Here is a 27,130-nt window from a genome sequence, read left to right as displayed (position 1 = left end):
TTGTTATAGTTTCTTCCTTCTATTTTTCATCCTGCAGCGTGGAGCACTCAAAAAACCTTCAGGAACAGCTGAAACATTTGCTGAAATGACATTTTTGGTATACATTTTTTTTTAGCAGAAGACATGAGGGGTCGCTTTGGTTACATTTGTACAGAGTTAAATTAACACAGTTAATACAGTATGTTTGACTGGATAGTGGACTACCTGTCACCTCTGTGCTGAAATTGACAGCTGCACAGTGCCTAAATGCGTGTCCAAACTTACTGGAACTGACAATTAATGTGTGCTGTAAAACAATGAACTTTGACAGTTTTCTTCCCTCATCTGTTAAGTGTTCATGCAGTATGGTGCATGGTAAGCTGCAGGCATCAGCGTATGTCTGAAGGACAAGCAGCTGGCCGCCCTGAACTCCTCTAAAGGTTGTCTGAGCTCAGGCTGCACACGACACGCATACTTTCAAACGTTGCACAGTAATTCAATGCAGTTGTCCTGGCGTTGCTATATTTTGCCTTTAATCTTATTTGTTTTCTATTTTGCATCATTTTAATTTAAGTTTTTCTTAAGGCATTTTATCACCATACAATTAAACAAAGCACAGATGGATTGTGTCTTATGTACTGCATAAGGGACATGTTTTAGGTTATTCAGTGTACAGATGACAGTACATGTCTCCTGGCTGCTGAATGCTAGCCTGGTAAACCCTCCCAGTCGTGGAATTTAATTACATTTTAAATGTGATTGGGGTGGTTTACCATAGCTGAATACTATTTCATGCAGAATGTGCAAGGTCCCACTTGTGTGTGTGGTATAATGCGAGACCCACATTGGCTGCAGGTTGGATGTGGGTTACCAGCCAATATTTGGAACCTTGAGCCAAAAGAATGACACCATATCAGGTCCTCAAAGGACAGATGGCCATGGTCTGGGTTCTGAATGCGTAGAGCTCTGCTCTCTCCTGCCTTGCCCCCCACGCAACTCATTTGAAACTACAAAGGCAGTACAAGGCCCTATGCTTTGGTGTGACGAATCTGTATCCTTGAAAACAACTGATAAGTCTTTAACCTCTCCAGTGTGACGCAAGTTCACTTGTACAATTGTTTAAAAGATATGCAACTGCAAAACATTCTGAAACCCAAAAGAAATAATTTGTGAGTGTGGAAGCACACGTTAGACCTAAAAGCTGGCTAAAACCATGGCACTTGACTGTCAAGTATAAATTCAATTGGATGCAAGAATGGTGCCGTGTGGGCTACAGTGTACTGTCAAACCACAAACCTGGTATCATCACTTTCTCAAAAACTTTAGTTCACATACAATGTTCAGCACCCTCTGCTGGTTTAATGTTGTGTCTCAGCTGACAATGAGGTTAATACCAGTAAATGTTTCATTGTTTTTATTTAAATTTTGGTGGTCTTACTACACAGTAATATCTTGAGTTAATTTAACTTTTTAATTTAACGTGTGTGTATCGTTAGGTCCTTTACTGAAATGCACGGCTAAAAGATGTCTGCGTGTACTGCTTATGTATAGTAATTAAAAGCACAGACCACCTACTGTAATGCAAACAATTCTGTACAATTGTTAAAATGTCAATATTGGCTCAAAGCATCCCAAGTGGAGCGTCCCTGGAGGAAGACAAAGGCAACTACAGGACATGCACAGGGGGAAAAAAATACTTTACTTGGGGAAATAAAACAAAGGATTTGCTGCCATGTTCCACCCAGACATGATCTACATCTGTACTGAAAACCCAACCGCTGATAAACATTTCTTCTGCATCAAAATACAAAAAGAGCCAAAATATATATGTTTGGGAAAACATGCGTGTTGTGTATATGTATAGACAAATAATTGTATATTTTGAAACAATCTCTGTAAAATATATTATCTTTCAGTGTGGGTTACTGCATTCTACAAAAGTTCTCCCATACTGAGGTAACGGCATTTTGCAACACTTCTTGCAACATTCATAAATGAAACAACTGGTCGGTAAAAACACATCACTCACATTGAGACATTTCAACAACCTTTGACCCACAGTACAGGAGTAAAAATAAGTTGCTTAATGGGAAATGTGATGAGGCAGCATGTGCATCTAAATGCAGTGCTGAATACCATAAACACTTCCTGTGCACAGCCCACATGCCCACAAGGCAAAATGGATAACAGTATAACGATACAAAATTACAAATTACAGTGCTTGTTCAGTTTTTAAATTGAAATGACATCTGATCTCTTCTATGAAGCCAGTACACACTGTATGATAACCATTCCAGCAGAAATACCATTGGAGCAATCTGTGTTAATAATTATGATTTACAGTAACAGGTCTTTCCAAGTCAGCTCAGTAACACAAACAGAATAAAATACCACAATAATGCAGTTTAACTCAATTCTCAAATAAAAAAAATGGGCGCAACATTGCCTAAATGTATACAGTCAATATATGAAAAATAGATAGACTATGTTCAAAAAAAGAAAACTTATTCAGACAGAACCTTTGTCTGACCTTTACTAATCTTCCATGGAGATGACCAACAGAGCTGTGGAATACTGGCGATTGGCAAAGGTAGTTTAATATTACAACAGGCAAAGCAGTGTGTGTGTGTGTGTGTGTATGTATTTATGTGTGTGTGTGTGTGTGTATGTATGTATGTGTGTGTGCATGCGTGTGTGTATGCTTCCTAGACCTCGTAATCCGAAGCTGTCATTGCGCTCTGGAGCTTTGCAAAGTTAGCAGGCCTTGTACATTCCTACTGACTGGATCTCAACATGAGAGCCCATACAATCTTTCTGCTCAACAAGGGGAAAAAAATAAATTTTATGACTGTGTTTAGGATGAGGACTAGTTATTAAGTGTAAGTCTATTCAAGGGATTCTCAGTCAGCTCTGGTCCTGGGTGCCTGTGGGATACTAATGGTTTTCATTCCAGCCATCTCAACACCAGGCAAATTAAGTTAAGTTAACTACTTGGCAGGATGTAAAACTAACAGCTGTGTTGCTTCATAGGACCGGAGCTGAGAACCACAGCTCTATTATTTGGCTGTACGCTGTACAGAGTTTGGCTCCAGTCCAAACTTCCATGCATGGGATTATTAGCTGTACAAGTTTAGCTCGAGTATGTTTTTAAGCCCAAAAGGTACAGCAGTGCAAAGGGAAGCAGTATAGCAATGGGGAGGGATTACAGTATAAGTGACAAATGCATACTGGTTTCTGTGTGCAAATTGCTAAATTATACTATGTTGAATGGCAAAAATGGCATATACTGAATAAAGTAAAAAAGAAATGTATTATTATTTTAACCGCATAGTGATTGTCATTCATCACTTCGTAGTCGTTGGACGACGTATGAGTTAGCATTACAATTGAGATTTTGGCTCAAATTTCCCTTAAGCCATGTATAAAAGAAAATAAATCAAATTGCAGACAGTGGAAGATCTACCAGTTGTAGATAGTATGACCTCTACGCTTATGGGGTAGAGCTCGTCTGGTTTCGACATTGTGTTTTCATTCAAGGTGATGTGTGAAAAACTTAAAATCCTTGTCAACATCCTATCAGCTGTCTATACCACTAGCAATATTTAAACAACAATACTACTACTAATAATGATAATTATCTATAAATCCCAGGACTCATTCTCCACTTTTTGCCAAAATATGCCACAGTTCTGACATCATAGAACTGATGTCATAGACTGGCCAAGTTCTCTCATGGGTATGTACTCTTGACAACAGGTACTGCACTATCTACAGTACAGTCTACCTACAGTATAAATGCATGGAATCTCTGCAGGTCTGTCCCCAGCAAATCTACAGAACTGTCCGAACAATCGACTTCAAACTAGGCTTGTGTATCGTCAAGGACAGAGGGAGTGCAGTCCTGAGTTGGTTGGATCGGTGGTTGTTCAGGTACATCTATAAATCCAAAAATTTGTGTCCCTTTTATGCGCATATATAAACTGTAGACTGGCCTCTGAGTATTACGATAAAGGGTACTCTGCACTAAGTACTCAATGGGTGATATTTAACCCAAGGGGCATGCGTTCCCAATGGGCATCGCCCTAATTAATAGTAATACTAATAATGAACAAAACCATATTTGTTGGCTAGCTAGTTAGCTGCTGTAAATAATCGCAGTTGTGTTTCTTGACAGTTTACATCATTTCTCAAGGCAACGGTTACAAACATGAGGTTCACAAACACTGGATCGGTGTTATTATTTTCAGCCTGACCCAGAGTGATGTAAAGAGAGAGTGCCGACAACGTAAGTCCAAAATACATTATCATCACGTGACCCACGTAGACCTCAGATAGCTCCAGTTACATAATGGTCTGTTCTGCTGAAACATTGGTCCATTGGAGTGAACGGCGTTGTTGCCACTCTGACTTTACACCACTCCGCTGAAACTATCTACACATCACATTGTTCTGCAAATGTAATTAGTTGTAAATGTAACAATCCCACAGGTAAATTCACAACTGTTGTAAATGAGACCATGGCCGCTAGACATTCCTGTCTCACCCAACTCCAATCTATCCATAGACTAACCTTCAGGTTGAAAGGAAACTATCGAGGAAGATAACTCTATTATCTTCCTTGAAGATAACTCCATTATCTTCCTTGACTTCTTGTCTTCACACTTACAATAGTTGAGAAAAATGAAACTAGGACATCTACGGGAGTGAAGAGAAGGGTAGAGCACCTCAGCCCTCTCCCCCTCTGCATGTCTGTGGGAACCTTCCTGTCGCCTCACCTTCTCTCCTTCTCCACGTCTACTCCTCTTCCTCATCATCGTCCTCGTCGTGGCAGTGAGTGATCTCCTGCGGCGTTTGGGGGAACAGGTGCGGTGGCTGGATCTCACTGATGGAGCGTGTCAGCTGGTGTCGCTCAAACTCGTGGAGGTCTCCTTCCTGGCGATTGCGTGTGGCGAGCGGAGACTCTGTGTCCTTGATGTTGACGTGCGTGTGGTCCACTGTCGATTCGTGGGGCATCTGGGGAAGGATAGAGGAAGACAAAGGAATAGCGAACATTCCCTAGAGACAATTTCAACATTATATTGTTGCAAGGACACGTGAACTCATGTGAAAATCTGAAAGTCTGCGGTTTACAATTGCAACACTATCACATGACATTAAATGGCTCTGCAGGTGTCTAGCCGGGGTAGGTCTGTGGCAGCAGTGACAAGACTACTCACTGACTTTTGTAGGCCAACTAGCTAACTAAAGGTTGAAGATAAACTGACGATTTATGTTGTTTCCCAAGGCAACGATTAGAAAAGGTTTACAACCTGACAACATATTGTATAACACGGATATTTCCAGACCTTGCATGTTGTAAATTGCTCTGGATGTGAGCTTCCCCCAAATGCCTCAATTGTAACTGTACACATTATGGTCTATTTGTACACACTTATGAGTTAAATTAACACCGAGGATTTTCCTGCGTAAAATGTATACGGTCAAGACTCACCAGTACATGTGCGGCTCTGAACAGGTAGCTGAACGGGTAGTAGAGCAGGTTGATGAAGGAGGCGGCATACAGGTCGGCATAACGCATCACCTGAGAGGCAAACAGGGTCTGTCTGGAGCCGCTACGGAACAGGCTGCCCATCATGCCGTAACACATGTCCATGTCATGAGTGATTTTCTGAATACAGGCAATAGAAGAAGGTCAGTGGAGGAACAGCTGGCATGGGTTATAGATCCATTTGATCAGAGAGTGAGCACACTGCCAGTGTTGTTTTTGTTGACTAAAACTAAAACTAAAACTAAAAATGTTCGTCGACTGACTTTTAAACTAAATAAAAACAAAATAAAAATGAGCTACGATGACTAAAACTATGACTAAATATACTGACAATTTTGTCAACAAATAAAAACTAGATAAAAACTAAGCTATGATGACTAAAACTAAGACTAAATATAATGACAATTTTGTCAACAAATAAAAACTATACTAAAATGCCAGGGAGGGACTAGTGGACAAGAGTAGAACTAAAAGACAAGTCAATTTATATTTCTAAATGACTTCTAAATTATCTATTCTACACGCCCGCAATTGTGCAATTTTGTACACACGTATGCACATGTGCGTGTGTGCGGTAGTCTGGGAGCCGTGGGGGTGAACGTAGTTCGTCAGATAAAGTTTTTTTCTCAACTGATTCTTGTAGCTTGGGCCTTGGGGTCACCTCTTAACAATAATCAAGAAGATGCCCAGTGATATCCCTTGAGCATTTTTAGTTATTAAGAAACACAAACAAATCCCTGAAAATAAAGCTTTATATAATGCAAAAATACTTGGTCTAAATGCATCAAATTTTCTTTCTACAGTGTTTATGAATGTGGATATGCACAATGTATTTGATTCATGATTAATTAATGCATTATTAATTAATGCATATTAACCCCTTCATGCCTGAAAACCCCCAAATCCCATAAAATATATTTTTGAGGGGCCTCAAAATGACTATGTCCAGTTTTCCGTGTTTGTGTAAACACAAACATTGAAGACAAAAGTGAAGACGGAAAAGTGAGGACGCAAATTGTGATTGCCTGAATGACTTTTTGATGATTTGATGGTTGAGCACGCAATGTGATGTATGATGATGGATGACATTGATTATGTATGATAAGAGCACCCCTCACTTCACACGGGTGTGATTTATTTTTATTTTTGAGGGGCTAGCCCCTCGGTTTAATGTTTGTTTTTAGTTCAATGTTTGTTTTAAAAACGCCATTGACAATTTTGTCCCTAACACAAACATTAAATGCCATTAACAATAAAGATAATTTAATTTGTGTTGGCACCGTTTGTTTTACATCACCATTACATTACCTAATCAACATGAGTTGTGGCCGAACGGATAGCGGAGCGGTCTTGATACCGGAAGGTCGCCAGTTCGAATCAGCGGTCCGACACGTTAAAATTACCACCGCTGAAGTGCCCTTGAACAAGGCATTGAACCACTACGATGAAATGTTCTATGAGCAGGGCCTGGCTGGAAACAAGTTCTTGAGCTTAGCCCAGATACCCTGGGTAAATATAGTAATCATTTCATTTCATTTCAGTTAGACTTTAATATATTAGCGCTCCTCACTTCACACAGGTGTGATTTATTTTTTTATTTGTCTTTTTTTTTTTAGATCTAATGCATCAACTTTTATTTTTGGCGTGTTTATCCATGAATGTGGATATGTACATCCATCCATCCATCTTCAACCGCGTATTTGTAGTCGGGTCGCGGGGGCAACAGCTCCACCAAAGAGCTCCAGACTTCCCTCTCAGGAGCAACATTATAGTCCGTATTGTCAGGTCCCTTTTCGTTCACTTTCGTTCCCATACCAAGGGCACATCCAATGCATTTTTGCATAGACAATACCCTGCTGGACTTTGGGTAAAAAGTTCTCCTTCTATCCTGTGGTATTTTGTCACAAGCCAGAAATGTATACAAAAGTGTATAACCAATAAACAAAAATCTTGTGCTGCTGTTTTTGCTTGTAAAATGTGTTATATTGACACAATTTTTTTCTCAAATGTCTGTACATATACCTAACATCTGAACCAAGTATTGGGGCCTTAGTTTACTTAGATCTTTAGATCTTGAAATCTAGCAAATTTGTTAAAGAAAACGCTTCAACTTAAGTGGTTGACACCCAGCACAATGAAACATACACATAGTACATTTAGCCAGAAGCTTATGTTTCATACATAGAAAATGTCAAAATCTACTGTGTAATGAAAGGTAGAAAAGAAAAGCAGCGCACCTTGGCCCAAAATGGTTGAAAATCTGTCAACATGTTACAATTTTTATTCATGCAGGCCTCGACGCGTCATCATGCATCGAGTTTTCGTTCAAAGGAAGTAATTAAAATTGGCCTTTCTATGGACTTTTGATGTAAAAATACACAATTTTCCCATTGTGTTGGCATAGATTGGATATGCTCTAAAAGTGTGAAAAACATATTTTTCATTTCCCTATGTCTTTAAGGTTTGTGCAGACCTTCTAACTGCTCCCCAATGGTGGATCTGAATTCTGAACACTTGGACAGCAATTATGTATGACCCATTACAGTGGGAGTGAGTCATTATGCTCATCATGCTCACTTGAAGCACAATTAGGTAATTGTGCTCCTACTCAAAATATAAAATTTAGATGGCTTTGTTGAATGCTTCTGAATGTTCTTCTGATTGTGATTCTACTTCATCAATGGTCAAGTATGTTATTTCAGTATATGGACTGCTGAGCTTAATAACAGCCCTGAAATTCAGAGCCCCTGATTGCACCTCTTGAATTGTCGAATAAGTTACAAGAATCAGTTGAGAAAAAAACTGTATCTAACGAAACCACGTCAGTGTGGTTGAACTGGACATTGTTCTATAACTAGATGTTGATGTTGTCTTGTTAGTCTATAGGCTACTAGCCTGGTAAACCAACCACCCTGGAAGTAGGCTACTGAATGGGTTCAGTTGGTTGAACTGGACATTGGTTCAATCATTTGGTGTTGTCTTGTTGTACTGTACTGGGATCAGTTAGTTAAACAGGATGCAAGCGTCGATATTTCTGTGACTGGTTATGGTTCCAAATACATTTGCAGATTCAATCAAAACATGTTCCATTCCTGGATGTATTTCTTACAATTCACCTTTAGCTAAGCCCCGCCCTCACCCACTTAGACACTCCTACTTGGACACTTTCCAGCGGGGCTCATTCATTCCAATGTAAATAAAATAGATTTTACACATTAAATACTGGTTAATTTTTGGAACCAGACCTTCAAAGTCTCTTCCAAATCCGTCAACAAGGCCTGCCATATGCACTGGAAAAATATGTGCGTGACATTACTTTTTTAAAACAATGTTTTATCATAATAGGAAAACTATTGGTGAAGAGGTTTGTCTAACCCATGTTATGCTTAGCTGTGATTGGATCATAGTTTGGGGAGGGGCTTAGCTAAATGCTATGTGAAATATTTTTTTAGATTAGATGGAAACATATTGGCTAACAAAAAAGTAAAGGGCTAAAATAATTGTCAGACTAAAACTAGACTAAAATGTCAACAGTTTTCGTTGACCAAAACTAGACAAATAAATGTACGGATTATTGGACTAAGATTAAGACTAAAATGCTCGACTTTGTCGACTAAAACGTGACTAAATAAAAATAGGATGAGTTCGACTAAATACTATAAAAACTAACAACAGTGATTGAAACTGGACTAAGACTGGACAAAAACAACACTGCACACACTGCTCAGATCCCTGACAAGTGACAGGAAAAGCAAACAAAGTGAAATAAAGGGAAAAAAAGTAATGAGAGAAAGGGTGAAGGAACGGTAAAGGCCAATTCTTATTTTGTCGCACGACCAGGTCGCTCTATGAAAACTTTCAACTGAAAGATGTGTCACAAGGGAACACGTTTTTCAGTTGAAAATCAATGTATATTTGTCAAGTAACATGGTTGTCTACCTTAATGCGTCTCTGCAGTGTGCTGATATCAGGTCTCTCATTGCTGCTGCTGTCCAGGTGCCTGGGGACAAAACACAGCTCTAATTGTAGAATATACAGCGGTTCTCATACAAATACATATAATGAACACCCTGGTTTTAAGTTATTTAAGGGTTCAACAATTAACAATTTAATCTTTACCCATTAGCCATGAGGTGGATGTGCACATTAGTATCAATATAACAAAATTGATCAGATTGATCTGTGATTGACAGACGGATCAAGATTAAATATATCTGTGTCTTTATCCGTAGGAATAAAAGATCAATACTATATCTAACATTCTATATCGCCACAGCAGCAAATAGAAAACATCACAGATTGTCTGTGTCACTATGGCGACATAGCATGGCATTACATACAGTAGCCATTCTCCCCTCTGAGATCAGTCAGCAAAGCACAATGATCAGAATGGAACAGAAGGGCCCAGGTCGACCTAGCCTAGCGGCTGATAATCCAGCATGACAGCGTGTCGCGGGTTCGAGTCCCGATCCCGATGACCTTTGCTGCGTGCCTCCCCCCCCCCATCTCTCCCGGTTCCTGTCAACCTACTGTAAATCTATCAATAAAGGCAAAAAAAAGCCCCAAAAGTATCTTAAAAAAAAGATAAGAAAGAAAAATAGAATGGAACAGAAGAAGTCTTCTTGCAATCAAAACAGTTTAGCATTGATCAACATGGTTGATGTCACAAATTGACTAAACACCTACAAATGTATTTAAGATGATGTCTGTGTGTCAGCAGGGGTTAAATACTCACTTGTAGAGCTCAGCCAATAAACAGTCCAAGGACTGAAGCTCCTCAAATATGGCTGGAAAGAAAAGAAAACAACAAGGACAACAGATGTCACTCATCAGTACACAGTAAATGTATCATTGATTAAATTGTAATGTATCTGTGTGTGTGTGTGTGTGTGTGTCCAGCCTCACCACTCTTGTCCGTCCACACATGCAGCTCCTGGGCCAGTTCAGGTATAACCAGGAAGGTCCTCCAGCCTTGACGCTTCTTGGATTTGAGAATGTCTCCAAAGATGTGGTCCCCAATGTACACAATGTCCTTCCCCTTGGCCCCCAGTAAGTCACACGCTATGTCTGACGAACCTGGGACAACAGACATGGTTTCGTTTTGGTAAAACGCAGTAAACGGCTGTAAAATAAAATTAATCCTTTGCTCTCCTCTTACATTGTTCGGAGCATGTGGCTGATCTCAGAGCTTTCTTTTTTGATTGATTGAAAAATGTATTAACAGTTTGCAGAATTACAGTACATTTCAAGCACAAACTCAATACAAAGGCTGTTAACTGTGAGTGGACGACCCAATTAAGCATTACACTTGTTTACAACAGGGTCCACCATGTTCAATTCATCAAACAGATAAGAATTATTCTACGGTGGTACTTCTAGGATAAGCCAATCAGATAAATTACCTAAAATGTAAATGTATTGTAAATATATTCCGCTTTATTGTGTACGTCTTTCTGTAAATGGCAACAAATGTAGTTGTTGCCAATATACTGCAGTCCTCTCAATGCCAAACTTCTGTCTTGTTCTGGTATCGTGTAGACAGCAGGAATGCACTACGTGTGGTGTGCGGAGGATCATGCCATCATCACCAATTCACCTCCCCACTGAACAGGTGCCATGACCAGCAAGAAACAAGTATGCCTGATTTATTTATAGTTAGTTACACACTGTTGTTGCACACCGAAAATAGCAGATCTACAATTTCACAACGCGTCGCAGCAGGAGGCGGTGTGACCCTGTAGATTGGCCCTTTTCGGTGTGCGACTCCCACACACAAGTTGTGCCGTCAAGGTGGAAGTGAAGGGCTGTCGGGTAATGGTGTGCTTGGTGTACATTCTCTGGATTATAGGGAATACTCAATAATAATGTAATATATAAGATGTATGAAATAAAATAGATGAATAGGTTTTCAGAGTAACCAAAGACGCTTTACATGGGGGGGGGGGGAACACTAAGGCCCCATTTACACTGGCAGCCAAATCCAGCCTGAATCAGACCACATCCAGATTGGAATCTGATTTGTCTAAATGAGTCATGTGATCATTTAAACCAATCGGATTTCAATCTTGACGTGGCACAGATTGATTCAGGCTAGATTTGTCTGCCAGTGTAAATGGGGCCTAAGAAAAGGCTAAGACAGGATCCGAGACCTATACGGGTCGGATACATATTTGATCAAAATCACTCGAGGCTGGGTCGGTATCGGTTCTATTACCTCTTAACTCGGGGTCTGTCTATCATTATGTGTAATACCTGAGTGGATCCGAGACCACCTGTACTACTGTTTGACAGTGTGTGCACCTGCCCTGCGGCGCACTGCACTGCACTGCGATGTTTTAGGCTGGTTTAGGATCAGATTACTGCAGCACAACAAAAGAAAAGTTGAGCTACGCAATGCATGCGTATTGGGTAGCGTACAATACCGCAAGGCAAGCCAGCTGCCAGGCTGATTTGAATTCAACACACCGGCATACAATCATCGATTTCTCGTCGGGTCTGTAAAATCGCAGAAATAATCGGATCTCGGAACAAATTTCACAAGTCCACTCGGGCTCGATGCTGTCATTTGGCAAAACATCTCGGAACGGCTCAGAATCAGACCTATTTTAGGACCTGTGAAGAGCTCTATAATCCACTATTGAACATATAGTATTAGATCATTTGTCAAATGATTTAAACCAAATCGTGGGTAGTCTCGCGTTGCCAGACTGCTGCCTCTCGCAATTTCCAAATGCTTCCGTCATACAGTCTGAAGCAACTTCCGTTTCGTCTTTACAGTCGCACAAATGTATCCTAATATAAATAGAAATCATCTAAGCATATAGCTTGGAAAGATATTTTAAAATATATTTTCGTGAACGGAAATGGCAGTTTCCTTACTTGGATTTCGGGAGGTGTAGTTCCAGACTCTATATACTGTATAGCATTCGGAGATTGTGGAATAGTTGACACGAGACTACATCGTGGGATATGTGGACAGAGATGTTAACTCCGCAGCACGCCTTACCCATTGAGCTCTACAGGGCCACACAAGTACAGAGCAAGTGTGGCTTCTAGTAAAACCCTCAGGACTTACAGTAAATAAATACACATGGTGTTACATTACACTAGGCTGCTGACAGCAATGCTGTCAACGCTTCTGCTTTTATTATCTTTTTTTACGAGGCAGAAGGACCACGTTTGTTCTTCATTACTGGGTTCCTGGATGTAGAGTGAAGTTGTGAATTTGAGGGCTGGTTATTCCAAAACTAATAATCTATTCATATAACCAATTGTATTAATACTCTTGCATTCATTGTAATTGAGGCAAAGTTGACAATAATCGTGATACTGATTTGAAGTGCATCGCCGAGCCCTAACTGAGTGTATGAGTGACCACAATGTGCCGCTGTGTGCCCATAGCAGAGCCCTAACTGAGTGTATGAGTGACCACAATGTGCCGCTGTGTGCCCATAGCAGCAGTCTGCAGTGCTGTGGGATGAATATGCTAGTACAGTGGTTCCCAAACTTTTTCGTGTCAAGGACCCCCAAATCAACATTTATTAGGCCACGGGCCCCCCATTTGAAAACATATGCCAGGGACCCCGATAAGGGAGGATTTTTACGGCTCCAGCAGTGATTCCGAAACATATTCATTTCAAGGACCCCCAGTTTCACACGCACTACGGACCCCCGATTTAATGGCATTTCTATCTCTGGTACCCCAATTTATATTGTAAAACCACTGTTAATTTAACTATGAGAGTATACAAATGGAACCAAATGGACCCGTTAGGTTCCATTTGTACACTCTCTGAGTTACAGACCCATAAGGGTCCATTTGGTTACAAATTATCATTTAGCTGGGTCCCCCCTGGAACTCCCTCAAGTACCCCTGGGGGTCCCCGGACCCCACTTTGGGAACCACTGCGCTAGTACACAGTAATGCCACATTTATAGATGGTAAGCTCACAACACATTACAAGATTCACGACACCACATGTTATGAGCTGGTAGATATTACTATTTTAAGAGTAATATAATATAGAGTAAAAGTAAAAGTCAGGAAAATGGTTTGGAATCTCATTCTTTACCTCCAGAGTACACAATGCCATGCTGGAGTGGTCCTGTGTATGTGCCGATCTTCAGGCGGCCTGATGCCTGAAAGAGGAGCCGGTCATTATAAGTCATGTACATTGGATGCATCCATTTCATACAGGGTTCTGTAACAGCTTATAAAATGAAGTGACCTTTTTATCTATGAGAGAATCATTTTTTAACTTTCTAGTATATTTGCCAAAGAGGCCAAAACACCCACAAGCAACCAGTAGCAGATCAGCATGGGAGCATATTGAAAACAACTTTGCATGCAAGCAAAGACTATAATACAAAAAATTAAGCTATCTGTGAAGTATATGTGAATAGCAACCTGTTGAAAAAGCCGAATCCGAATATTTGGAGCCAGCCCTACTAATGACACTTTTGCTTTCCACATACCAATTCCCACACATCATCACACCATCTTCTTCTGCCGTCGTTTTCATAATTCGTTGCCATTGGGAGGAAACCACCTAACTCCATTTTTGAGGGGGTTTTTTTCTTCTTTTTTTTTTGCATAAATCAGGGCTATTGAACACCCTTTAAGTCGAAAATATTGAACCAATGAAAAGTAGTAAAAAGCCCTTGGGCTCTCTTAACTCCATTGGACCCTCAAACTGTCTGCTAAAACAGCTAACTCCACCGTGACCACCCCTCCCCCTCTCATGAAAGTAATTGACAATATATAAAGTCACAACACCAACTTTGAGGAGGCAGTATTGCTTTGTTTTCAAAATATACGTTTTTCTTCATTTCCTGATAAATGAAAAATTTGGACTCAAGTGGTTTCTTCCCGACATCAGAGATGTACAAGGACCTGGGACAAAGTGGACTTAGTGGGGTACCAATTTTGGTCTCCCCAGAGTGGTCTCAAGGCAAGCTAAACAGGGCCAAACCGGTGACATGTAACACTGCTTGCTATTGATTGGCCGAGGTCATGATGTTTCGGTAGACTAAAGTGAGGACTGTATTGCTTTGCTCTGGGACTTCAGAGTGGGTGGGATGGGGTCATGCCGGGTGGCGATGGACCACCTCTGAGATAGCAGTTTGATGAAACAATGATATCACTAACAGCAATAACAACTGGTGTTATGGTACAACTCACTGTATCCACTTGTCTCAGTACTGTTCCCTCTCCAAAGAAAAGTGGTTTACGGGCATCTACCAGGATCAGATCAAAGTAGGACTTCCAAGGTCTGTGGGGCATACCTGCCTGTGTTGTACGCACACATACATATTACACACACACACACACACATACACACACACACACACTTTCTTCATGTAATATCTGATACAATGTTCCATGGGAGTCAAGATGCCACTTTTGTTAATGCGTTCTGAATGTTTTACCTTTGGCCCATGGGGAAAGTCAAACAGGTAGGTCATGATTTTCTGAAAGGAGACAACAGTACATTTTACAAATATGAGCAATCGAACAAACAAAAAAACCCCAAAACAAACATTTAAATAAATACTACCAGTATGTACCCACTGAGAAGCGTTAAAGGAGGTGCGATGGATTCAACTCTGTTAGTCTCAGAACAGCTCACCTCTGTGTATTTGTAATCACTGTTGGTAGCCAGGAAGACCTTAGCCACTTCGTTCATACGACTCAGGAGGAGAGCAAGCTTAGGCTGGACAGAGGCAGAAAAGAGAGACAAGAAGTGAGGGATAAGGGTGAAATCACATGGAATCTGGTCTGAGACGTATCTCCAGAGAAATGGCTTAATTCACCACTAAGCCATCACCAGAACATGTTATATTGAATATTGATTGAATGCTATTCAATGCGGAAACACAATCAATAACAAAGGCATTGGGATACATACATAAAGGTAAGGTAAAATGTGTTATATAAACATCCTAATTATATAGTTTAACTCGTGTTAAAAGGAGTTGTATGCAAAAACTGATTTTCCATTGCCCTTCCGACCATAAGTAAGCATAGTAGCATTTGATTGTACTGGAGAGACTGGGAATAGTGCTGCTGCTCCTTTATATGGAAAGGAGCCAGGTGAGATGGTTTCTAACATCAAATACGGATGCCTACTGCAGAGTGCCTCCACAGGGAGGTCTTGCAGACGCACCCATCTGGGAAGAGACCACAGGGCAGACCAAGGACCAGATAGTGGGATTATAACCTCCACGCTGGCTTGGGTAGAATAGGTACGGCTCAGGATCCCACAGTTAAGAGTTAGCTAATGTAGCCCAGGATAGGGAAGTGTGGGATTCTCTGCTGGAAGTGGAACTGTTCTCTCTGTGATTGGACTCCGGATAAGCAGTAGAAGATGGATGGATGGAAAGACAAGAAGAACTGTGCTACACTCAACAAAAACGTCTTGTTCTCTCTATGGGGAGAAACAGTAACCTGACTCCGCCAGATGGGGCAGCAGAGAGTACACTGGGTTCCCCCCGAGTCAGGTTAGAGAAACAGAGGCTGTGAAACAATTAGAAACTAGTAGAATTAGATTTTAGAGGATTATATAAATAGGAATGATATTAAATAGCTGAAAATCAATCAAATGAGACTCCTTTACAGTGGCCCGGGCAGCTGGCATAGTGCTCTGGCCACCTAGAATGCAAATGAATCCTGACGACCTTTGCTGCTTTGCACTCCACATTTCCTGTCGGTCTACTGTCCTATAAATAAAAGGCATAAAATCCCCAAAACAAATCTTAAAAAAAAAGAAAAGAAAAAGCATGGCGACTGTTAAAGCAGATTTACATTACTTCCCCAATGCTTTTGCTATTGAAAGCACATGGTACAGTATGTTTAGACAGCTGAGTTTACTCACATCCTTTACCACATACTTCTCCAGGTTTTCAACTGTCTTTTCTTTTAAAGACCCCTATGAATAAGCCAAAATAAAACACAGACATCAGAATACAACAGAGTATATTTAACCACATAAACTCTTCATACCGAGTATACTAATACAGTAACAGTATTGAGTTGACCGGCGTTGGCTCTGGATCCGTCTGTTCCTTTTTCCCTCTGCACCGAATCTCTTTGCTGAAAATGGCTGATCTAAAAGCTCACAACGTGTCACGTATCCACGTGTTGTTAGCTTGTACATCTGCCGTTTTTGGCGAATGTTCCACCAGAATTGGGATGCTAGGGTGCAAGTGTTTAAGCACTTAAACCGTAGGGCCCCTATTCTGGGCAAGTCATGACAGGCGAACATTTGCTGAAAATAGGTGGATTTTTGCTAAACACAGCCGAGATTTGGTATAGAGGGAAAAGGGAGGGGTCCAAGTATAGACTGGAAGACCCCGGTCAATGAAATATATACTGCATGTAGGGTTCAAATGGTTAAAGCAATTAGATCAATTTAAGTACGTGTGATCGTGGCATAATTGTAGGAGAAAGCTGGAAAATTAAGAGACGATTAGACCTTGAGATGGACCCAATCCACGGCATCACGGACATCCTGAAACATGCTCTTGAAGGACATGAAGAGGTCTCCAGTTTTAAAGCCCATCTCACAGCTGGGGAAAAATTCACGGAAATAATATACTGTACACTTGTATTATACACTGTATTCATTATATTTCTAAACCACATAATTGATTCTTTGCGAACTGTGGTGGAGTTGCAACAACCAGCAGCAAGGAAACTTGCTGCTGGTTGTTGACTGCAAAATCTAAACATACCTTGCGTAACTAGGGCAGTTGGTGAAGAAGTCAACAAGGCAGGCGAAGAGGTACGTTTCTGAGGAAGATGGCAAAACACTAGAATAGGTAAAGCCTCATAATGCACTGCTCACACATTTTGACATATCACAACCAATTCAACACAATTGCTTTTACATGTACATATATAATGTGTGTGAACTGCTTTCATATAGTGCTATTAGTGCTAACTTCTTTTTCCTCATAATGTCCAGTAGAAAGTGCTGAGAACTTACTCCTGCTATAAGGTTGTGGATGCACAGAAGATCGTATCTCTACAGTACATTTTGCAGATTTTAATATATGATACCTTCAAACTAAACCCGAAAATTGTTACAATAATGCCAGATTTTGTTTTTCTACGTGTAATGTATGCGTTTCCTTACCAGGAAGGTTAAAGAGGGTATTGAGGATATAGAAGCGGTCAGTATCTCCACGCTGAATGAACTTGTTGGGGTACATCTCCCTGTGCTCAGGCCTGTATAGGATACAGAATAAACAGAGATGAGCCTTTTCTGGGAATTGTATGACCGTAACGTAACTCCATTGTTTGCAATGCTTTTGTTTCCATTTACTGGGGGTATCAACCATTACACTCTTACTGTAAGATGATTTCACAATAACGATAAAACAGACATATTGCATCTGAATTGAAAGGAGTTGGTATTTCATTATTCACATTGTCCACTTTTTATGCACATTATTTTCTAATAATCAAAAAACCCACAAACGTCTAGTTTCTATACAATTCCTCAAATATCTTTAAAACCTTTTTGTGTGCATGAGATGGGCGGCAAATGATGATAAATGAAATTGTGCGATACAGTGCAGTAGAAAAACATTTACTGAATAATACATTATGTAGAGGTTTCCTGTCATAACAGACATAGCTGTGAACTGTGGACTGGCTAACATGTATAACGCAATGGTAACAAGTGTGTTGGTTGGGATTGAGGTTAGTTTTTTGGTAAGATTGATCTAACAAAAGTTTACAACCTCCTAGAATGATTTTATAACAAATGATCTGTGGGCACTGATCTGTGAGACTGATGGTCTCGGTTGTTTCATATTTTATTCTCTTCAGCCCGAAACAACTTGTGTTTTAGGTTTTTCGGGTATTTGAACAATCTCCCTACTAAACGTTATTTGACATTCAATGAAAACAGAGTAGCAGATCTCACCCCCTGGTGAAGTTGAAGCCGTGTGCACACACCAGGATGTTCCCGTACGCATCCACCTTCAGCAGGTTCCCATACATCGCGTCAAACACTAGACCTCTGTGAACAAAGCCAGCAGAGAGAGGGCGAGAGTGTGTGACAGAGAGATTGAGATGCATGATAAGGTGTCCAGAGAGATAGACAGAGACAGGAAAGAAAAAAAGAGAGATAGGAGTGTGTGCAAGTCAAGACAAGAGAGACGTGATGGGTTATGACTTCAGTGTAGTGCTGCACGATTCTTGCCCAAATGTGAATCTCGATTTTCCTCCACAAAGAGAGATCACGATTCTCACACTATTCTCACAATTTCCATGAAAATATGTATTAAAAAAATACATAAACAAAAATATAAGAGTAACTAAAATGAATATTGGACAGCCAACTAGTGTTGCACGATTCTTCACAAAATGAGATTGCATAGGTGTCTGAATCTACATCTCGATCTTTTTTCCATTAACCCATTCTGGGCGGGGAACCCCTTTTGGTGTTTCAAGCATTCTGTTATACTTTAGCTATTGAAAAATAGCAGATCTACAAGCTCATAGCGCGCCACCGAGTGGCGCACTATGAACTTGTAGGTCTGCTATTTTTGAAAAATCGTTAAAATGTGCCTCAAATCTTTCAGAAAATTGTCATGATGATTTAGATTTTTTTAAATTTCGACGTCAGGCCTGAATGGGTTAATTGTGCAGCACTACTTCAGTGTTCTTTTTTATTTGATTTACACCAACCTGGTGGGGAAGGAAGGGTCATAGACGAAGTTGAGAAGCTCTTGCGGATACCCAATAGACACCAGGCGCTCCACTGTCAGGTCAAAACCCAGCGACTCGTACTCTGGGGATTTGTACACTGAAGAAAGCAGGACACGAGTTCACGTACATGTAACATTCATTCAAGTTCACACAGTCAAATATCAGGTAACCTTTTGGTTAGAGCTCATGATACGACCACAAAATGAACAATTCAGCTGTTAACGACCCCTGTAAATCCAGGTTCTTTAACTTCTTTGAAATCCTGCTCCCAACCTTTGATAAGCTTACATTGTTGAACAGGGCAGAGATCACAGTGTCATATTGCTTCTCAATCTCCTCCCTGGCAAATTGTTTCCTGTTCCAACTCTAGAGATTCCCCCGTCGACAAACCGGGGAAGAGTGATCTGTGTTACTAGCTACTAGCTATTAGTTACTATCCCAACGGTGCCCTGTATCAGTTGAGGTCATCGCCTCCCATTTAGCACCTGGCTCTGGTCCACAGCGACTAACACTGGCATCCCAGATCAACACCCCCTACCACTTTCACTCATCACTAGCCACAGTAGCGTGTGGAGTTAGTTTACCGTCCACTCATAGGCAGGGCAGGTCCCTAGAAACAGCCAGATGTGAGCACCTTGAGTTACAATGGTAAGCTCCAGTAATCAGAGCAGTAGTGTGGGGGTGGAATTGGAGGGGGAGCAGGGGTTGTAGACAGATTGCAGAGAGAGGACATGGAGTGATAGGGTGCATTCTGTGTGTCACAGTCGAGGCATGGAGTCAGGTTGTAGGGTGGAAAAACAAGAGCCAAGTCAAGAAATGTAGGCTGTATGCAGGTTGTATAACCTCCAGCTACCAGGTTTAGCACTGCCGTGTGTGTGTGTGTGTGTGTGTGTGTGTGTGTGTGTGTGTGTGTGTGTGTGTGTGTGTGTGTGTGTGTGTGTGTGTGTGTGTGTGTGTGTGTGTGTGTGTGTGTGTGTGTGTGTGTGTGTGTGTGTGTGTGTGTGTGTGTGTGTGTGTGTGTGTGTGTGTGTGTGTGGCGACTGTGGCTCAAGAGGTAGAGCAGGTCGTCCAATGATCCATGGGTCGGCGGTTCGAATCCCGGCTCCTCCTGGCTACATGTCGAAGTGTCCTTGGGCAAGACACTGAACCCCAAATTGCTCCCGATGTGCTGGTTGGTACCTTGCATGGCTTCCGCCGCAATCGGTGTATGAATGTGTGTGTGTGTGAATGGGTGAATGTAATGCACAATCTATGTAAAGCGCCTTGGATAAAGGCGCTATATAAATGCACCATTTACCATTTACCATTTGTGTGTGTGTGTGTGTGTGTGTGTGTGTGTGTGTGTGTGTGTGTGTGTGTGTGTAGCAATAAAATCCAAAAGCCATCCCTTGACGAAGGTTGATTTAGTTTGTGGGTTATACATGAGTAGTTCGAATTTGTGAACCTGCACATACCTGCCAGAGTGTAGTCCATATCAAAACCAAAACATTTGATCTTCTCCATTGCCAGGCTTCTGTTGACAAAAACTCTGGGGAGAAGGAAAACAAACGGTGGGTATTTTAATGCATGGTCACAACACAGATGTCATAATTTTCAAATGTCTCAGTTTCTGCACGTCTATAATAATAAGAGTTTACAAATTAAAACAGGGTCAGTAGCGTTTTCACACGTCTTCATTTTAGGGGTTTCCGTTTTAAAACAAAAATGTAGTAGCGTGGACCCAATTATGGCTCCATAATTACAGAATTCAACAATATACTTCCACCCTATGCATTTGTATTAGGTGAAGACTGACCTGCTCTACTGTGTTCCTGCTGTACACAGTCCACACAGTTTGGCAAATTATTCCCCCTTACATTGTTGAATATAAAATAAGAATATTCTTGATCCTTGACATTTTCATATCATTTATTGAAATATAATGAATGAACTCAAGTCAATACATTGCCCAGCACTAAAGAATAATTGACAAAAACCCATTGAAAGGGCATTCTGTCAATATTTCTTTGAAAATAAAAGGCAAAGCTCGTTAATAGACATAAAATACAAAACAAAGCAAAACATGGCTCATGTCAGTTTCCCTTTGGTTTACCAATGGTTGCTGAATGAGAAGTTATTTTTCAAGGAAACTTCCAAAGAGTTACTAAAAAACAGATGAAGCAAGTTGCAACCACAACAACAACAAGCATGCAAGGTTTTTGGTTACAGTAACCAATCACTGCATCTGAACCAAAAACTTCTTTGCCAAGCACCAAATCTTAATTCTCTAATAAAAAGAAAGGTGCACATTTTCTCCATCTTTTCGCTATGAGGACTACCTGCCTATCGTAGTGTTCCTTACAGTGTTTGCAATGGGTTTAAACCTCTATAGCAGACAACAGATACAGATCTGTAAACAAGACCATCTCCACGGCCAACACCCATTTGTACACATTTCGAACAAAAGAAAGTCTTCAAAAGTCATGTCAAAGAACAAAAAAGGAAACTTTCTCATGCTAACCACCCACTTCATTGTCTGTATAAATCAAAAAACCTACATAAAATTCTGTTATCAAATTCTGACGCAATCCTGGCCGAAGTTTCTATTCAGATGATGTGGGGTGACACTGAACTGATGGATGGGGATGGACGGAATGGAAATCAAATGAAAGACACAGGATGACCGAGGAAACGGATTCAAGAGCAGCAACCTACTGCTGCTTTGGATCCACAGCCCAACTCACTCAGGATCAGTATGGATTTAACAGCAGTTCCATGGAGATTGGATGGTCAATCAGTTCACATGATACCCCCTCCCAACAACAACAACAACAACAACAACAAAAGGATGGCATACCTCATCGCAGGATGGTTTTGAGCCAGATCCTTTGGAAAGCTTTGCGATAGAGAATACAATGTGTGATGATGACAGCGTTAAACCTGATTCATACTCCGTTGCGTCGTTCTGCGAAAACAGCCGGCCTACGCGGTGCGTGCTTGTAGATCTGCTCTTCTCTGCGTTAAGGCGGAGCATAATTTAACCATTACCATGGAACTATCAGAGATTCCTGCTCTAGCCTATACCCCATTACTGTACTGTAGGTTTTGGTCTCGCTTCACCGTCAGTGCATAACCAATGTGTTCAGTTATGTCATACAACTGCATCACCAAGAGGACATATGATAGGGCTGTCACAGTTAAGTTTAGGCCTATGTTGGTACAATAGAGCGTCGCAGTCCCGCCCCCTACCATGGACCAGGAAATGATTCTCCGTTCATTTTCCTCATAGACATTTCAGAAAGTATTTATTTAAAGACGTTTACGCCGCGGACAAAGCCAACTCGAGTCGTGACAAATCATGACAACAAACACAATTTTTTGGGCCGAACAAATAATTAGAAAGAAGAAAAAACGGCAGGTTACAACACGTTTTTTTGTTGTTTTTCTTCTTTGTAATTATTTGTTTGGTCCAAAATATTGTTTGACTCGAGTTGGCTTTGAGTTGGCTTTGAGTTGGCTTTGTCCGCGGCGTCTTTAAATAAATACTTTTTGAAATGTCTATGGGAAAAATGCATTGGGATTCATTTCCTGGTCCATGGGGGATTGCGGAACTGCGACGCTCTATACAAGGCAAGTTTAAGTTTACTTTTTTGTATGGTCACATCCAGGGGTGCACTGATCGCTTCACGCAACACCACATCGTTCCCAGTTGTTTATTTTTCACGCGCACACACACACACACACACACACACACACACACACACACACACACACACACACACACACACACACACACACACACACACACACACACACACACACACACACACACACACACACACACACACACACACACACACACACACACAAGGTACGGATGTGCAAGCGCGTGCACGCTAGACCACGCCCCCCTCGATTCATGAGCCAAGAACCCAAAAGGCTACTTTGCATAACAGGTATACAGGCAAATGTGTCCTCTCTCTTCACATACACAGTATATACTGTATGCATATTATGGCTACAGTACTGCCGCTGCTAGCATCTTATCTGCACGCAAGAAGTATGCCTCAGCCTCAGTTTCACTACTGCAGAGACTCATGCTATAGCATAACAGGGACTACAGATGAAATTTAGCTTTGGCTAACTCTGGCCCATTTACATTGAGGTGAAAACTGACATGTTGATTCATGAGTTTTGTCCCTGTCAAATAAATAAATAAATAATAAATGCTGATGATGCTGGTTGGAGATGTTCTGTGGGCACATGAAGGCGCGCAAGTGGCGTCATTAAAATAGCGTTCCCTCAGTAAAAAAGAATCACCATTACACCCCTGGTGACAGCAATCAGCATTTTAAAAAACGCTAGAGAAAAAATATACATACCTGTATATGTATAGGATATATTCTATAGACCATAATGCAAACAGTGGCCATGTTGGCATTTTGCATTGAAAAGAACAGGGTGGCAACGGACTGGCATTTCATGAACTTAATGGCAAGATGGCTGCCGTGTGAATATGGTCTATAATATATGATATAGTTTCACTAATTCATTATTCTATTCAGTCATATAATATATGATCTGATATAATATATCAGATTACCATCTGCTTATGCCCTGATTGCCCTCTTTTCTATACAAAGGTAAATACCTAATAACCAACCGCAGGCCTGTATAGTTTATTCAGTTTGAAATAAATCAATTCAAACTCACATTTCTGCTCCAAATATTGAACAATAGTTTTGTTAAAGTGACAACTCTTGCACATGTTTTTGGCAAAGTGTACTTTTTGAGTTACCATTTTATTCACATTCCCAAGATAATGGCTGAGCCTTGATCATAACAGTCAGTGTCCAAAACCCTGCTCCACCTTGTGTTTGTTCTCAGAACACACATACAAAAATAAATAACACAATGCAATCAACATACAGTACATTTTTGACAGTCATACATACAGATGACTGTACATACGTTGTCTCGGGGAGAGTACCGTTCTATAAGTGTCTTTGTTTTGATTATGTATTTATTTGGACTGGAGTAAAGGGTCTGTGAACCCTGACAACATATACTGTACCTGTGGTGAGACTCTCGTCTGTATTTCTTCATCGTCACACCGTCCATATTGGCTGGAAGATCTGCATAGTTCTGTAAGCGGTCACTCCATGAAGTCGCCATGTTGAAACCGTTACAAACTGTTCCTGTGAAGAATGGGGGAAACAAAGTATCAAATGAACTGAGGCTGCAATGATATGGAAGAAATAAATGCAAGTGACAGCATGGTGACTATTTACGTTCCAGGCCGGGTAACTGTTCGTTTTAATCTGCTCAGTAACATGTGTCTGGGTCAATAGACATCTTGTTTGGTGGACACTGGGTTTCCACTTAAGCCTTACAGCTTAGCCAATAGCCTACTATCAGATATCACATGATGAGTGTAACTCAAGAAAGACCAAAACAGCAACAGGAAGGATATACTGTCTGCAATATTCAACTAATAATCTAACTTATAGAATTGTTAGGGACTTTGGACGTCACGTGACAGAAGTAAGAATGATACCTGGTATATGCCTTCTATGATATAAAAACAATTAGATGTCAAGAGCGGGACAGTAACAGCTACTGTGGTGGCGAAAATGCATATAAACACTATGGTATTGATTAATTTAATGTAGCCTACTAGTAGATGATACTTAACACTCTAATTACCACCTGTTCATCACTGACAAACTCATTAGAGACTGCCGACTCGTGTAAACCTATTTCAAACTGTGTGAGTTAACTATAGAATAGAGTCCATTTAAGGAATGACCATCTCTTGTTACTCCTGAAACTCTGTACACTGCTGAAAGTATAAAATATGTGTGGGGAGTGCTGGGGGAAGCTCTGGAGGGAGACACTAGTCTCTCTCCGGTGTGATGACATATACAATAAAAGAATGGAGTTCGAATCCTGATGGTTGAGTCCTGCTTCTTCCTGATGTTGTTTACTTACTAATAGTAATATCAAAAGCTGCCAGAACACTACAGCAATAAATATAGCCGTGGTCACACACCGCAAAGCCAGGACCCGATAACAAAAAATCTCGCCTGCCACTACTTACTGCCTTGTCAATCTTATCAGCTACACCCAGACAACTGGACCACAAGCAGAGCTCACCACCAGGCTGGGTCAGGCGACAATGTCACTTTAAAGTGCACAGTAGCATCCTCTGTGTATCTATCTATAAAGTCTGTCACAATTATTACATAATCGCCTAATCGCAATAATTTGAGATAGTCACTTTATTTAGCATAATCTTCATAATCATTTCCATTGAAAAATGTTATACATTTTCCAAAAATAGTACAAATATGAAAATCTACAACACATCATTATATTATTTTTTACATTTTCTTCAAAGTATATTATTGCCAGTATTATTTGTTGTATCTGCTGCTGCTCTAATGATCTGTATCTTGTGATAATGTATACGTATGTCTCTTGTTGTTGTATGTTTACTGTACTGTCTTTTAGAGCTTTTATTATCTGCTGTAAAATGAATTGCCTAGCTTGGGACATATAAATAAACTTGACCTTGACCATCTGCCAAAAGTGGCATCAGAATTGAGGTGGTGACAACTTGATACATAACGTCAGAAGGATTTTTAAGTGGTGCAACCACTTCCTTAAGTGACTATGTGTGTGGGTGGCTGGCTGGCTGGGTGCGTCTGAGCACGAAAACAGCATGGTTGTTTTTCACCACCTGTGCGCAACCTAACACACACACAAACACACACGCACATATTAACTGTATATATGGTGATTTTGGGTGTGCCAGTATAGTACAGTGACAGTACAGTACAGTAGAGGGTACAGTAGAGGGACCCCCACACGGTAACTGTAATTTCTCAACCGTTTCGGACGCGCGGCGGCTCGCCGGAATCGGGCCGGCACTCTGGGTGCGTTCCTGTGGGTCTGGAACCCCCCCCCGGGGACCCCCACTTACTTCACACGGGTGTGATTTTATGAAACAAACTATGTGCAGATTGAAAGAGGATCATTCAAGCTTGCCTTACAGTTGCAATTTTGGTGAGTTTAACATTGTTTAATACAAGGAGATCATCACCCGTTTACAAGAGGGTCCACCTTGTTCAATTCATCAAAACATTTAGAGACATAATAGACACTTCTATATAGTCAAAGAACAGAATAGGAATTCATCATAATGGAGGTAAAAAGGGAAAAGATGGAGGGGGGATTCAGATTTTACGGGGGCCAGTTTCGAATTGCAGCCGTCCGTAGGGGACCCTCAAACTATACCACTTATACTGTAGTGTGGTGGCTACTGGATTTTTGCATAATATTTAAATAGAAAGATTTGGAACATTTTAACAACACAATCTTCTCTTATGGTTCCCTGCTGAAACAAACAAAATACATATCAATTAGGGGGTTTTGTGGATATGAAAATGTGTGAGAGCCACTGGCCTGTACCAACATAACATCATGAAGCCGAGAACACGTCACATACCGGTAATAAGTTTACCATAGAGTCACACATTTCGATAGGTCCTCTGCTGTGTGTGTGACACATAGCAGTAGTACATTTCTATAGGTCTGGTCTGACAGCTGTGTCCCCGCAATGAATATAAACTGAGCATTGCGCCAAGCTAAGCTAGCCAGCTAGCGGACTCGGGAAGTATGCAAAGTTATATTTAATGAAAGGGAACGCCTGCATACTAAAATGTTACTGACACTTCAATGCGACAGGGTGACGTCTGGTTTAATGTATAAAATGCACTCATTCCAAGAAAGGCAAACAAATTCGCACGGACATTTTCCAGTCCACTCACCCCTGCTGAATGTAAACTCCTTCTGCCTGTGTTTGTGTTAATGTGATGGATATTTCTGACGGAGCATGCGCA

The 27,130-nt window shown here is 40.8% G+C and overlaps 2 protein-coding genes across 4 annotated transcripts in view; one reads left to right on the top strand and one right to left on the bottom strand.

Moving 5' to 3' along the window:
* The window catches only part of borcs7 (BLOC-1 related complex subunit 7), a 2,818-nt gene extending 919 nt beyond the window's left edge, over positions 1-1,899 (top strand). Inside the window, exon 5 of the mRNA XM_079513310.1 lies at positions 38-1,899. Within this exon, the coding sequence (XP_079369436.1) occupies positions 38-89 (52 nt within the window). The 3' untranslated portion in view covers positions 90-1,899. The remainder of the gene's footprint in view (positions 1-37) is intronic.
* nt5c2a (5'-nucleotidase, cytosolic IIa) lies at positions 1,658-27,130 on the bottom strand. 3 transcript variants are annotated; one of them, XM_079513299.1, is made up of 18 exons: positions 27,059-27,130; positions 24,301-24,424; positions 20,702-20,775; positions 19,227-19,344; positions 18,460-18,555; positions 17,665-17,756; positions 17,261-17,318; positions 17,002-17,095; positions 16,402-16,455; positions 15,157-15,240; positions 14,957-14,998; positions 14,709-14,816; positions 13,600-13,666; positions 10,433-10,603; positions 10,263-10,314; positions 9,467-9,527; positions 5,471-5,647; positions 1,658-4,992 (listed from the first exon to the last, which is right to left on the bottom strand). In XM_079513299.1, the coding sequence occupies exons 2-18, from the start codon at positions 24,399-24,401 to the stop codon at positions 4,774-4,776; spliced, it is 1,668 nt and encodes a 555-aa protein (XP_079369425.1). In that variant the 5' UTR covers positions 24,402-24,424; positions 27,059-27,130; the 3' UTR covers positions 1,658-4,773. The 3 variants fall into 3 exon arrangements, with proteins under 3 accessions (XP_079369425.1, XP_079369426.1, XP_079369427.1); XM_079513300.1 differs by lacking the exon at positions 27,059-27,130 and adding an exon at positions 26,737-26,792; XM_079513301.1 differs by lacking the exons at positions 20,702-20,775; positions 24,301-24,424; positions 27,059-27,130 and adding an exon at positions 19,536-19,631.

The sequence above is a fragment of the Electrona antarctica genome (genome assembly GCF_951216825.1).
Source record: "Electrona antarctica genome assembly, chromosome: 10".
NCBI lineage: Eukaryota > Metazoa > Chordata > Actinopteri > Myctophiformes > Myctophidae > Electrona > Electrona antarctica.
Note: the sequence above shows the minus strand (reverse complement) of the source record. Positions and strands in the feature narration are given on the sequence as shown.